This window comes from Lytechinus pictus, chromosome 10 (genome assembly GCF_037042905.1).
Source record: "Lytechinus pictus isolate F3 Inbred chromosome 10, Lp3.0, whole genome shotgun sequence".
NCBI classification, from domain to species: Eukaryota; Metazoa; Echinodermata; class Echinoidea; order Temnopleuroida; family Toxopneustidae; genus Lytechinus; species Lytechinus pictus.
In genome coordinates this window covers 32029071-32041862 of record NC_087254.1, presented here as the reverse complement: position 1 = coordinate 32041862, position 12792 = coordinate 32029071, and the positions used below count along the sequence as shown (strand labels likewise).

The following is a 12792-nucleotide window of genomic DNA, read 5'->3' as shown; positions in this document are numbered from 1 at the left end:
GTTTGATACGTTCACATTTTCCAATTTTCTTTTTCCTCCACTGTGGTGATTGGTAAGAAAAATTATTGAAATGTCAGTACATGTTGGTAATACAGAATGTGAACATGGTGTTGTATGGATTGCCTTTGATGGGTCTACTCATATGCCTTCCAGAATAGTTGGAGCTTAAATCTAAGTGTGAACACTTCCTGGACCTCGTACTGAATACATGATTTTTAACTGCAAGGTCTGAATGGAGAACACCTGAATTTGTTTTGAAATCAGAACTTGATCTTGCATACCATTTATTATTGAAATGTAGAAGTAATATCAAAGTCAAATATAAAAAAGAAATATGGATGATTGTGACGTTGCACCATTTCACGATTTTTCTTGTTTGTTTGAAGATTAATTGCCACAAAGCTGACCATGTCCCTATAAGATGGAATATTGATCATTTTAATGTTTGGAAAAGAGAGTTCTAGTACATTTAACATTGTTATTGGTGTGTAAACATTGTGACTAATTGTCACCTTATTATCTTATTATCTATATTAAACATTAGCAGATGTTGGCTCGTAAACCAGAAAGTTTGAATAGAATACTACCTGATAATGGCAGGAATCTGGTTTTATCAGGTTTCAACATTTACAACAGTCAGTGCAGGGAAGTCCACCCTGGAACTCCCACTTCCCTGGCCAGTGTTTTACAAGCTTGAAATGGGAATGGTACTCTGTCCCAGATCATATTTTAAGGAGTTGTATTGTCACAACATCAATTTATGACTTGTTTGAACATTGAATTGTGATTTTGATGGAGGGATCCATACTTGTTGAGGTAGTATTCATTCAGCATGGAGTCAGAACCTGAGTTATTTGAGGTAACCATTTACATAATTTTGATATCACACCAGGTAGGTACTAGGTCTCTATCCTTAAGAGGAGTCAAGAATATGACAATTTTATTCTTTTAAGGATCAAGAAGGTCAAGTGTACGCCAACAAAATGTTATTTGGATATTGAATGAATAGATGAAAGTCACACTATGAAAACACTGAATATTTCATTAAAATTGTATGTGAAATGAGATTTCTTTTTCTTTCGAGTTCGTAAAACAGTTTTGTTTATTAGTTTATGAATATAGAATTTCCATTGTAATGACAATTATGGTTCAGTCGCCAAGAGCTTCCTTATGCCTTATGGTCAAATACAAAATCAGCTATATTTCACATAAATTAAACTTTAAAAATTAGTGTGTGACACCATTTATCTCTCATTTGTATATCATATAATGGTGCATGCATCATGTCACACTGCCTTTAAACCCTATCAAAATATGAAATACGAGAGCAGGTGGAAGATCAACCAAAACAACCTGACTAGAGCCTGGCTTTTTGTACATTACCTCTAGAAACAATAACCTTCATCTCAGCATTTTGCAGACACAATAAAGCTAGCAGGGGCTATCTATGCTCACCTGTAATCTTGACTTCTTCCTACAACCTCCCAGCATTTAGAGAGAGAGAGAGAAAGAGAGGGGGGGGGTGGGCTTAAAACGAGAATCATGCCACTGCTTGTCTACCCCCATTGGTTTTTGTATTACCATGAACCATACCAAGTTTGTGTACTTAGTATTGGCACACGTGTGTCAAGCTGGAACTTTCAGCTTGTAGAGTTTGACTTGTCTGCATCTTTCTCGGACAGCTTCTGGTCTTTTCAGTTGAAATTTCAGATTATTCTGCAGTGGCACTCTGATGGATTTATGGATATTAGGAATTATTTCCAAGGGGAAGTTGTGATGGTAATATACCACACATCTTGCTTCAGCTTGAGTTGTTGGATTTTGTTGAAAGGTTTGTATCCCAGAAGATCTGGGTCAGCAATGCGGATTCACCCCTTCCTTTCCGCCCAGTCCCAGTGTGGTATAGATACTTGCCTATATAAGAGCTCGGTGGAGTGAAAGTTGAGATTAGGCAAGTAAGTTAGAGCATGGACCTACTAGTTAGAGCAAAGAAAAAAAAATGTGATTTAGACATGCTCAAATTTTTAAAGTAGGCCTATAGGGTCTTGTTGTCTTTTTTTTTTTTTTTTCTTCACATTTCATTGACATTGAAACAGAACATGCTTATTTTCATTTTTGAGTACTGTACTTGTATTTGTGCACATCATTATATCACATGGAATGAGAAGAAGAAAAGTTATTTGTCTCTTTTAAAAGTGCAAACAATTAGGCCATCTTTGTGTGTTGTTAATTTGTTGAACAATAAATCAAATTCAAATATCATTAATCTAACTAAAACTATCAATTATTCAAGTGCAACATATATATATATTTTTTTTAGGCACGTGCCCACTGCAGATATGTTTGTGAGATATGTTTGCCCGGGCCGAGTGGGCACTTCCCTTTACAAATGTATGTTGCACAAGTTTGCGCCCTATAGCTTCTTTAACACTTAAGGGAAATGAAACTTTTGGAATTAGTAGGCTTGTGTCGAAACAGAAAAATCAAAGAAACAGATCAACGAAAGTTTGAGAAAAATCGGACAAACAATGAGAAAGTTATGAATATTTGAATATTGCAATCACTAATGCTATGGAGATCCTCCCATTGGCAATGCGACAAGGATGTGTGATATCACATGTGAACTTTGATGGACTATAAAATATCCCCAAACTGTCTCTTTTTGCTTTTTCTTATTGTGATACAAACTCTTTATCCATGATGTATTCTTTAAAAAATCTGTATTACATGCCCTCCTATAGAACGAACACATGATCTACTGATAGATGTGATAAAAGAGGCAATTTAAGTGAAATATATACTAAAGTAATGGGGAGAGTCGTTCACAAGTGACATCACACATTTTTGTCCCATTGCCAATGTGAGGATCTCCATAGCATAAGTGATTGCAATATTCAAATGCTTATAACCTCATTATTTGTCCGATTTTTCTCAAACTTTCGTTGATCTGTTTCTTTGATTTTTCTGTTTTCACACTAGCTATCTTGTTCTAAAGGTTTCATTCTCCTTTAAGGCCTATACTCTCTTTCATCGTAATATGAAACCAATGAACATTATATGCCTTGATGATTGAGGTCTTTATCATGACACACACATATTTTTCTGCATAAAGAAACTGATGAATAAAGAGGGTACCTTGTGTCTCCAAAACTATTATTGAGTGTCGAGGTGTTTTGAGTACACTTTAGCACTACTTGTCATTTTACTTTGCCAAATAACGTCAAGTAAAATCAATAATCAGACTGGTAAATAGAGAGATGTTTAGAGAGACAAATTCACAATACAAGTTTGAAATAAAGAGTGTGAAGTTGTGAACCTGTGTTCTTGCGAATGGGTCATGGAGTTCTAGAATTCACACTGAAAATGCCATACTCATAGAATTCTGAATACTTCAAACCTGTTTAAAATTAATCGCAGTACTTACGTACAATCATGATACATGTGGGTAAGTAAGTGTTTCACTGACTTTCAAAAAGTTGTCAAGATACCATTTTGATATCATTGACTGATTGAAAATGGTCTTGATTCAATTTACAGTGTATTGGTAAGCTTGAATTTTATGACAGAAAGATTAAACTGGACTTGAAATACCTTCAAAAAGCCCTTTAATACTTCACAACTTATTACTGAGTGAATTTCTTTCAGAAGTATCGAAGCAATTTATGGGGAACCTGCATGTATGTACATACAGGTGAAGGAAATTAGGTGTAGGCTCTCACGAGCAGCGTCAAAGCCTTCCGATGACGTTAAACGCCAGCAGTCTTTACGTAATCCAAGCATGAAAAGGAAAAAGGACTTGAACAGAAATTGGGGTTGACTTATTAAACGGGAGTGCTAAAGAAAAACAGTGGTTGCCAGGGTAGGGCTGGAAAGATCTGATTTTCGCCCGAGGTAAAATTTCCCCATAGCTTTGTGACAAGACCTTTAAGTTTTTTTCTCAAAGAGGGAATACAAGACACACAGTGTTCATGAACATGTAGATTGGTTTAACTCCTGGTTTTAATATGCATGTGAGCTTCGTCAGTAATAATTTCATAATATCAGCATTGTGTATGAAACATAACCATATGTTCCAAAGTTTGAGTTCCACATAGAAACAAATTGAATGATTCATTCAATGGAATACCTATTTTTGTATCCTTTATAGATAACTACCTGTTTACAGATCCTAAATTGTGAACGACAATATGATTAATCTTGTTCTTTGCATATTCTGTCTTCAGGAAGCTATTGAAATATCCACAGCTAATTAAATAAAATATTTCATGAAGTATCAACTACATACACAAATTAGAAAAAAAATAATTTCATTTATTAAAAAAAATCTTGCTCCTCCAAACAGATAAAGTTAATTATATTTGCTCGTCCTTGCAGTAGTCTAAAATAGGTTAAAGTAAGATACATGTTTTTCTTTATAGTTTTTCTTGACTATGCTCCCAGAATACTCAGATCAGTCACCACGGTGATAAATCTTTCAGTATGAAAATATTGTGATTTGCATATAGAGTGAGCTCTCTGGCTGTCTTGAGGCGATCTATTCAGATACTTGCATGATATATCAAGAGATGGGGGGAACCACATCTTGTTTTTTCCATTATGATTGAGCCTTGTGCTTCAAATCATGCTATGTTTGCTGAATATTCTGGGGAATGTGATTTATTTTGTCAAAATCATTCGATTCCTAATTAATACTTTTCCGATATTTTACAAAAATGCTACCTATAGCTCTTAGCTTTTTAATTTTGTTATTTTAATGCATCCATTTACATGAAAAAGAGTTAAGATTGGTTCCCCATGGAAAATAAATATTGGCTGACTGGCTGAGACAAAAATAGATAGATCATTCCGAGAATAAGTAGATACACAGAACTTTGAGACCAAAAGTTTACATACACCCAGGAAATTCAAAGAAAAGTTTACACATGCCAAACAAAGTTTACTGTATCTTGTGCTATCATGATGCATTTGATATCAAACAAATGAGTATAATATGTTATGCCCCTTTATCACATCACTTTAGGCGGTGCTGCACCATCCCGAGTTTGCTCAATCTCGAGATTTTAGCCCGATCAGCCCTCTTCGCGATTAATCTCGAGATTCAAGAAACCCCGTCTCCACCATCGCAAGAAGAGCGATTCCTGCTCGAGCGAGGCATCGATGCATTTTGGTCTGACGCCGTGAATAAATAATCCTGAGTGCGTCTGCACCTACGAATTAGCACGATAATTCGTAAAATAGCGCGCTATTTTGCAAATAATGACAAGTTGACTTGGGATTGCAATCTCGAGATTATTCATACGAACTAGCGCGATAATTGCGTCTCCATTGCAAATAATCTCGAGATTGTTCAGATCAGGATAATTTGCCGGATCAGAAATAGCGCGCTTATTTGAAAACTCGGGATGGTGCAGACGGCCCTTTTGTCATCAGGAGCTGAAAAACATGGTTCATTTTCCCCAAAAAATCTTCATTTTTTAGACAAATTAAAAATAAAAACTTGACAAAAGCATTTCATATTTGTGCTAGTTACTTCTCAACACAAACATTTCAGATAACACTTTTTAGTTCAGTGGTGACATATGATAGAAAATGTAATATAAATCATAGATTTGACATTTATATATTTTTGAGCAACAATGTTTGAAAATATGATAAAAAACAATAGAATACATAATAAAAAAAAATATTCCACCTGAAATATACTTTAATCCCAATGTCATCCCTATCATTTGAAGGAGCTTAATTCGCTCTATCATTTGATACCAAATTTGTCATGGTATTATTTATATTTCTGAAGATATAGTAAATTTTATGATGTTTGGCAAGCGAACAAATTTCACTGAATTTCATGGGTGTATGTAAACTTTGGCCTCAACTGTAAATCATATTGTTAAAAATGGGTGAGTGTCTTAGAAGTAAAAGAAGTAGAAAAGATACAAAGTATAAGAAAGAATTGCTACATGTAGCATGAAAATACCAAATGTTGAAAAAGACCATCTAGCCTAAAATCTGTTGAATAGTGTCTCTTTTAGTGAAATGATTTGACTCAATATTTTTTTCATTACATAGACCTATCAGTGAAAAATTCAATAAAGTTAGTTTATCAGAATGTATTTTGATAACTGTATAAAGGTATTTTGAGAAATGTTCTTAGTTCAAGGATTCCTATTAACTAAGTTGCACTTGCAACTTTCATTTGACACTATCTGCAATTGGGCAGGTATGCATAGGCCTCGAAAGTGCTGATCACCCTTTCAATGTCAAAGAAAGACGTGCAGTAGTCATGTTTGTTCAAATTAATGTTAAAAAAATTATCTCCTGTGGGTCATAGTTTGATCTTGGTATCTGCTGTCCTGATTATGCTAAGGGGAGAGAGGTTTTCTTTCATTTGCATTCCCTTGTGACTCTGTAGGCACACCACATATTTGTGCAAGAGGGCTTTTGAAGTTGGTGTTCATCATCGTTGTACTATCCCTGGTAAAAGTGATAACCTCTCCTTCTTCCTGTCTCCCGGTCTCTTTCTCTGTCTCTCTCCGTCTCCCCCCTCTGAACTCTGGAAATTTACTTTGCGGATGCTCGCCAATAATTTCATTACTCTCGGCTCTGCTGATGTGGAGAGTGTTTGCACAATCAGGTTTCTTTTCTCCATATCATATTTTCTTCTGCAAGTGCATGTAAACATGATCTCAACTCGTCCGTCTTCGTGGAGATATGGAAAGCAGACAATTTTAGGGAGCCAGGAGGGTAGCGGAGATTGAGCAAGAATGTTTCTTAGCCCTCACCACCCTCTCTCTTGCTTTGAACGTCTATCCTTGTCCTCGTTGCGTGTGTACGTTGCAGGCCGATTGCCTTTCAGCGGGCTATTTGGATTAGAGGAATCAGGAGTTTATTGAGGAAGATCAATAAATGATTCGTGGAATGTGTTGCAGGTGACAAGGGGTAATGGTGACGATGGGAAAGTGCCGCCGCCCCGCTCCGCAGAGGAAAATCTGCTGCTTTTGTGAGTGTCTTTGGTTGAAGGAGAGTATAACGAAGCAAAGAGCTTGTAGCAACCAGAGGGTATTTGCGAATCCTGTGCATAATGACACTAAACCTTGGTGGTGAAGACATTTCTAGAGACCATTATGCAGGAGATTATTTAAAAAGCAAAGGAGAATGCATAATTCATTGAGAATACTGAAGTCACAACGGAATTTACACTTTTCCATTACTAAAGCTACCTCAGTGAGCTTAAGTTAGAGGAAATATTCTTTTCTCTTTAATTCATCATTTTATTAGACGTTTCATTTGTAGGAGTGTGGATAAAAATTCGATTTAATTTCTTGCAGACAGGATTTTTTTGTGTGGTGCGTTTTCTGTTATTGGTTGGATTTTATGTTTGGAATATAATTATTGGATTTTGAAAAATGGATTTGATATGGGATGAGGTAAGACCTATTTCAAACTTTTAAAGAGATTGTTGATCTGAAACTGATATGGTATAATGTCAAACAATCTGCTTCTGATATTATGGTATGTCTTTGAGATAATCTAACATTTCAGCCATTGGGGGAGGTATGAGGAAGGAGAAAGGGGTGGGGCGGGGGTATGAAGTAATCGATGTAAAATTGCCTTGACAATTATATATAATGTAACAAGACAGGTAAACTTGAGACACAAGTGAATATTTATAAATATATTGTATTGGTCTGTAATCTATTTATTCATGATTTATATTATTTTCAAATGTGATTTTGACTGTGAATTATACAAATATCAAAGAAGATGCATCTCATTTGGAATATGTATGAAAGAATAATAATTATTTTAAAAATCTAATATTCAATGATTTGGTGAAAATTATTTTATGAAACCACTATTACCTACTTAGATGCTGTTATTGTATTAGTAGATCTCATTCAAACTACGTTGCATTTTCGTTGGAATGGCTTACCCTTTTCAAATTTTGATGTTATGGATGTTTGGGAAACTTTGAATTTTTATTATTGCCATTTGGTTTAATACTCATTACCTCATGTTTTGTTTCTTTCTTTATACTTAACTATTATATTTTTATGTTTTATTCCTTGGTGTTTCATTTCTCTAAATGCCATTATTCTTTATTGTTGTCATGATAGCGAGGCCTGGGAGGTTGAGGGACGAGTACGACAGTCCTCGTGGTCCGCTCCCATCTCAGCTGAGTACTGGCACGGCGACCAGCAGCATCCTCCAGAAGCAAAGATCACAGAGGCTGATCAGGCAACGCAGCAAGAGGCAATCGGTGGCAAAGATGGGATGGGAGCTTATAAGACATTCAGTCAAGGTGAGTGAAAAAAATGATGGTGATTCAGGGGCCCGTTTAAAAAAGAATTACAACTGTTGTAACTTTGCCATTATGGCAACTACCATGGCAACCTTGATTCTGATTGGCTGATGAGCCCTGTTACTATGGTAGTTGCCATAATGGCAAAGTCCTTTATGAAACAGGCCCCCTATCAGGCAATGCAGCAAGAGGCCGTCAGTGGCAAAGATGGGATAGGAGTTTATAAGACATTCAGTCAAAGTGAGTGAAACAGATGATGATGATGACAATGACAATGGCTGCAGGAGCAGTATTGACCGAAACAGATGAATTGTTTTTGTTGAAATCAAGGAGAATCTTGGTAACAACCTCCAGAAGCAAAGGTGATGGGTCTGATCAGGAAATGAACCAAAAGATAACCAGCAAGATGGGATGTGAGCTTATAAGACATTTAGTCAAGAGTGAGCTTATAAGACATTTAGTCATGAGTGAGTGAAACAGATGACGATGATGACAGTATTGGCAAAATGTGGTGAATTGATGTTAAAAATCAGGATATTCTTGGTAACTTCCTCCAGAAGTAACGAAAAGGAGTGCATAAGACATACAATCAGGATGCTTGAAGTGGATGATGATGTTGATGGTGGTTGTGACAGTATCAATAGAGATGTTAGAGATTGCATTTGTGTAGGTTATGTCATGGGGATTCTTTGTATTTTTCTCCAGAAGCAAAGAAGTGATTGAAAATGAATGCTATGTTGATGATGTTGGTAAGAAGTAATGGTGGAAGTTTTCATTGTAAAGGTATTAGGTGCTCCAACAGCAAAGGTCTTGAAGGTATACAGAAGGTGCAATCAGCAGTAGTGAAGATTGGATGAACCTTAAATCAATGAATGGTAGATTGATTAAAGTAATGAATGATGATTCCTATTGATGATGATGTTTACGTAATTAGTGAAAATGGTTATGATAGTACCCATCTTTGAGTTCTTTATTCTGATTGGCCACATGGAGGCCGATTTGGTAAATCAGCAAGATGCTGTCTGTTTTTGAAAGACAAGTGGAATTTAAGATGATAGTGATGGTGTTGGTGATATGAATAATTGACAGTTTTGGAGGATGCAGTTAGCATTGGCATTGATGAAAGTCAGAAGGTCTTTGCTTATATTTGATATTAAATTACACCCATCAAAAGTTCATGAAATTAAAAGGGAAAACAATCCTTTATCACTGCTGCTGCAGGCTGTCAATCACACTAAAATTACATAGGAGTAGAAGAGTGATGGTATATCCTCAAAGAATATTGAGTATTCATAGAATAAAATTACATTATTATCATAACTAGGCCTATATCCATTCCACATCCAGTTGCTGTTAAAACAAAAAGTATTTGAAAAGAGACTCTTGATTCAGTTTATCATGATATTTCATGTCACCCAAAATAAATTCTCTCCATGTTCATTATATTCACTCATATCATAGCTCCATGAAAAGAACTGAAACTTAGTTTCTCTCATTCTGATGTGCCCAAATGAAGTATAGGGTTGAAGAGGAAGGGGGAAATTGAGGTATCTTCCTGGGGTGCAGGACGGGGAAGAGAACTGTCAGAGAAGCAAAGAGAATTCCATGACCTACTTTATCATAGTGGGTCTATGATACTTCTTGATATCATAAGTTATGTCTCCTTTCTGCAAGAGAGGTAGTAAAATTCTTTATATTTTTTAATTGGATTAGGAAATTGATGTATTTTTCCTCGTATTAAATTAATGCTAAAATGCAATTTATATTTTGCAAACATTCAACTCCCCCACAATACTGCAAAATGTCACTTAGAAGATTATGAGATATGTATTTTAAGAAGAAAGAAGCCACAGGCCTTAATCCCATCCCTTGTGCGTAAATTTGATGGAAGTAGGTGGAGATTTTGATCTTTTCCCTGAGAGGGTTTTCATCAGTTCAATAAGCTTCAGTTTGTTGATAAAAATCTTAGATCTACTGAGTAATTTCTTTTTAATAAAATAATCATATTAAGTTTTTTTTTTATATATATTCCAGGCATTTTAAAATTGTCATTTGCAATTACTTGGTCAGAAATATGAGACTAGTCAGTTACTTTTTACTGATTTTTTAAAAGAAAATTTTATTTTATTTTTAGTACTGTTTTCTTCAGGATTTCCAGGGTGAGTTCACATTATTTTACCAATCGGTAATTTAAAATTTGAATAATTTCATTTTTTATATTTTCGATAAAGAATTTGTGAAACTTATAAACTTTAACTCTTTGATTATCATTTTCCTGCTTCTAATTTTAAACTGACTTATTAATCAATTTGGACCACCCTTTTTTATTTGACATTTTGCCCTGAAATGGATTGGCCTACTTCTATTCTAAGGACCTACTTGTTCACTTAATATCTGTAAGGGTTCATTGCTCTTTTACCCTCGGCATAGTTTTTACAAATCTGCACTGTCATCTCACGCCATGGTAATTTTATTGAACCAAGTCCATACAACAATATATAAAAAACTAGATTTTAATTCGTCATGAGGACGAATTAGGTGGTCTGTCATGATTTTTCATTCAGTGTCGGCTAATGTTGTATGAAATGAATCATTTAGATATGATTGATAATCTTGATCATAGACATCATAGGAATACATTTTGACCATTGCTAAATGTGATTATTAATGTGGTGATGACAACCGTGATGATTATAATGATGGTGGTGATAATGCAATACGGTAAATACGAAATTAAGTTTGGAGCACGTAAAATGCCTTAATAAGTCCTCAAAAATTTCAGACGATTTACCGAAATTGGCTTTCCAAAATTGCACAATAAAAAGCGCCTTCATTTTCAGAGTAGCTAATTTTTAATGGACAGTTTCATGTTTTTTATGCATAATCTTTTTAAAATTTCTTTCTACTGTCAGCAATTTTTCTTTTAAGATTTCAAGCAAGAATTTTCACAATGTCAGTGGGTATCAATTTCACAGAAAGCTTGAAAATTCATAGGTGATACTTTTTAAAAACTAAAATATCTTAAATATTTTTATTCAAAATTTCTGCAAATTTTCAATTATTTAATGAGAAGTTTCGCAATGATACAAATTCACAGCATTCACTTCAAAACTCATCAGTGATGTATTTGATAAAAGAATTAAGTAGATTTTTTTTAGGGGAAATGTTTGCAAAATTTCTGCAAATTCCTAAACATTTCACATAATATTTTCCGTCAAGAATTTTCAATGTCCATTTATTAATTGTGTATGACTTAAACATTTACTTGAAAATTCTTTCTTGATGATTTTACTGAAAAAAGTCAGGTAAAAGATTCAAATACTGGCAATTTTCCCGCAAAATTTCGGGAAAATGAGTATTTTACTAAATTGCACTATTTTTAATTTCACAGAAGGTATCTGAAAATTTGTTATATGTTATATTTAGAGAAAATAACCAAATAGAAAAAAATCCAGGATTTTTTCGCAAAATGTCTAGAATGAAATTTATCAACCAAATAGCGTTTCAATATTGTAGCGTTTCCCCAAAAATGCATAAATGATGTTTTATAATGTAAAAACTACCCCTTAAAATGTTCCGGCAATATTTAAAAAATGTCCTACATAAAAAATCGCAAGGCAAGTGGGCTTGATATTTTCAGCAAGACCGTACAATTGATTAATAAAGCATTTTCTTAAAAGAATTCTCAAAAATTAGGTCCAGAAAAAATTTGCAAAAACTTAAACAGGTGATAACACTCTGATGCTGTGGTTGAAAGTGAAAATCAATCACACATTATTTGTAGAAAATTCTTTTCACTACATCATATCAAAATTTGAGAGAAAATTGACTAGTAATAACGAAGATACGGTCAAATATGCATAAATACGTTGACGTAATTGCGAAAATGTGTTATTTTCACTTCTAACGTAATTTTAACGTTATTACACAATATTTTGACTATATCCAAGAGTGAGGAAAAGTTGGGGGTCAACGGACTCCCTGAAGAGCTACAGTGAATTTTATATAGGCATATTTTTGCCCACTTATGACTTATTTTGCGAGTTTGCACGCGCGTGTAATGCAAATTTGAATGGACGCGCATTCCCGTATTATTGGTCGTAAGAGGCTGAATGAGGTATCAAATTAATCAGAAGATAATGGACAATGGACAGACATAAAATAAATGACGACTCGAAGATGCATACCGATGGTAGGTGCAAGAACGCGCACGCATACCTGTGCGCGTGCAAATTCTTGACATGCTCAAAATGACCTGAAACGTACCCAAACTTGACCACGGTTGATTTGGGGAATTTTTAAATTTTGACGCGCGCGTACGTGCGCGTCGTGACCTTTGCATGACCTCTGATGACATGTCCTGATGACCTGTCACCTGAACTTGATATGATGCAAATATGGATGATTTTTTATGATTAGTTGCGATGATATGATCAATAATTTATTTTTACAAAATGGCGCCTAGATGACGTCATCATGATTTGATAACC

General features: G+C 34.8%; 1 protein-coding gene across 4 annotated transcripts in view; it reads left to right on the top strand.

The window, feature by feature from the left end:
- The first annotated feature begins 638 nt into the window (after positions 1 to 638).
- LOC129269484 (inactive rhomboid protein 1-like) overlaps positions 639 to 12792 on the top strand; it is a 34685-nt gene continuing 22531 nt past the window's right edge. For 2 of the 4 annotated variants that reach the window (XM_064105839.1, XM_064105838.1), the window contains exons 1-2: positions 639 to 859; positions 8118 to 8302. In XM_064105839.1, the coding sequence (XP_063961909.1) occupies positions 8270 to 8302 (33 nt within the window). In that variant the 5' untranslated portion in view covers positions 639 to 859; positions 8118 to 8269. Of the gene's footprint in view, positions 860 to 1595; positions 1832 to 8117; positions 8303 to 12792 lie in introns of those variants that run through there. The other 2 variants (XM_064105836.1, XM_064105837.1) reach the window with 2 other exon arrangements.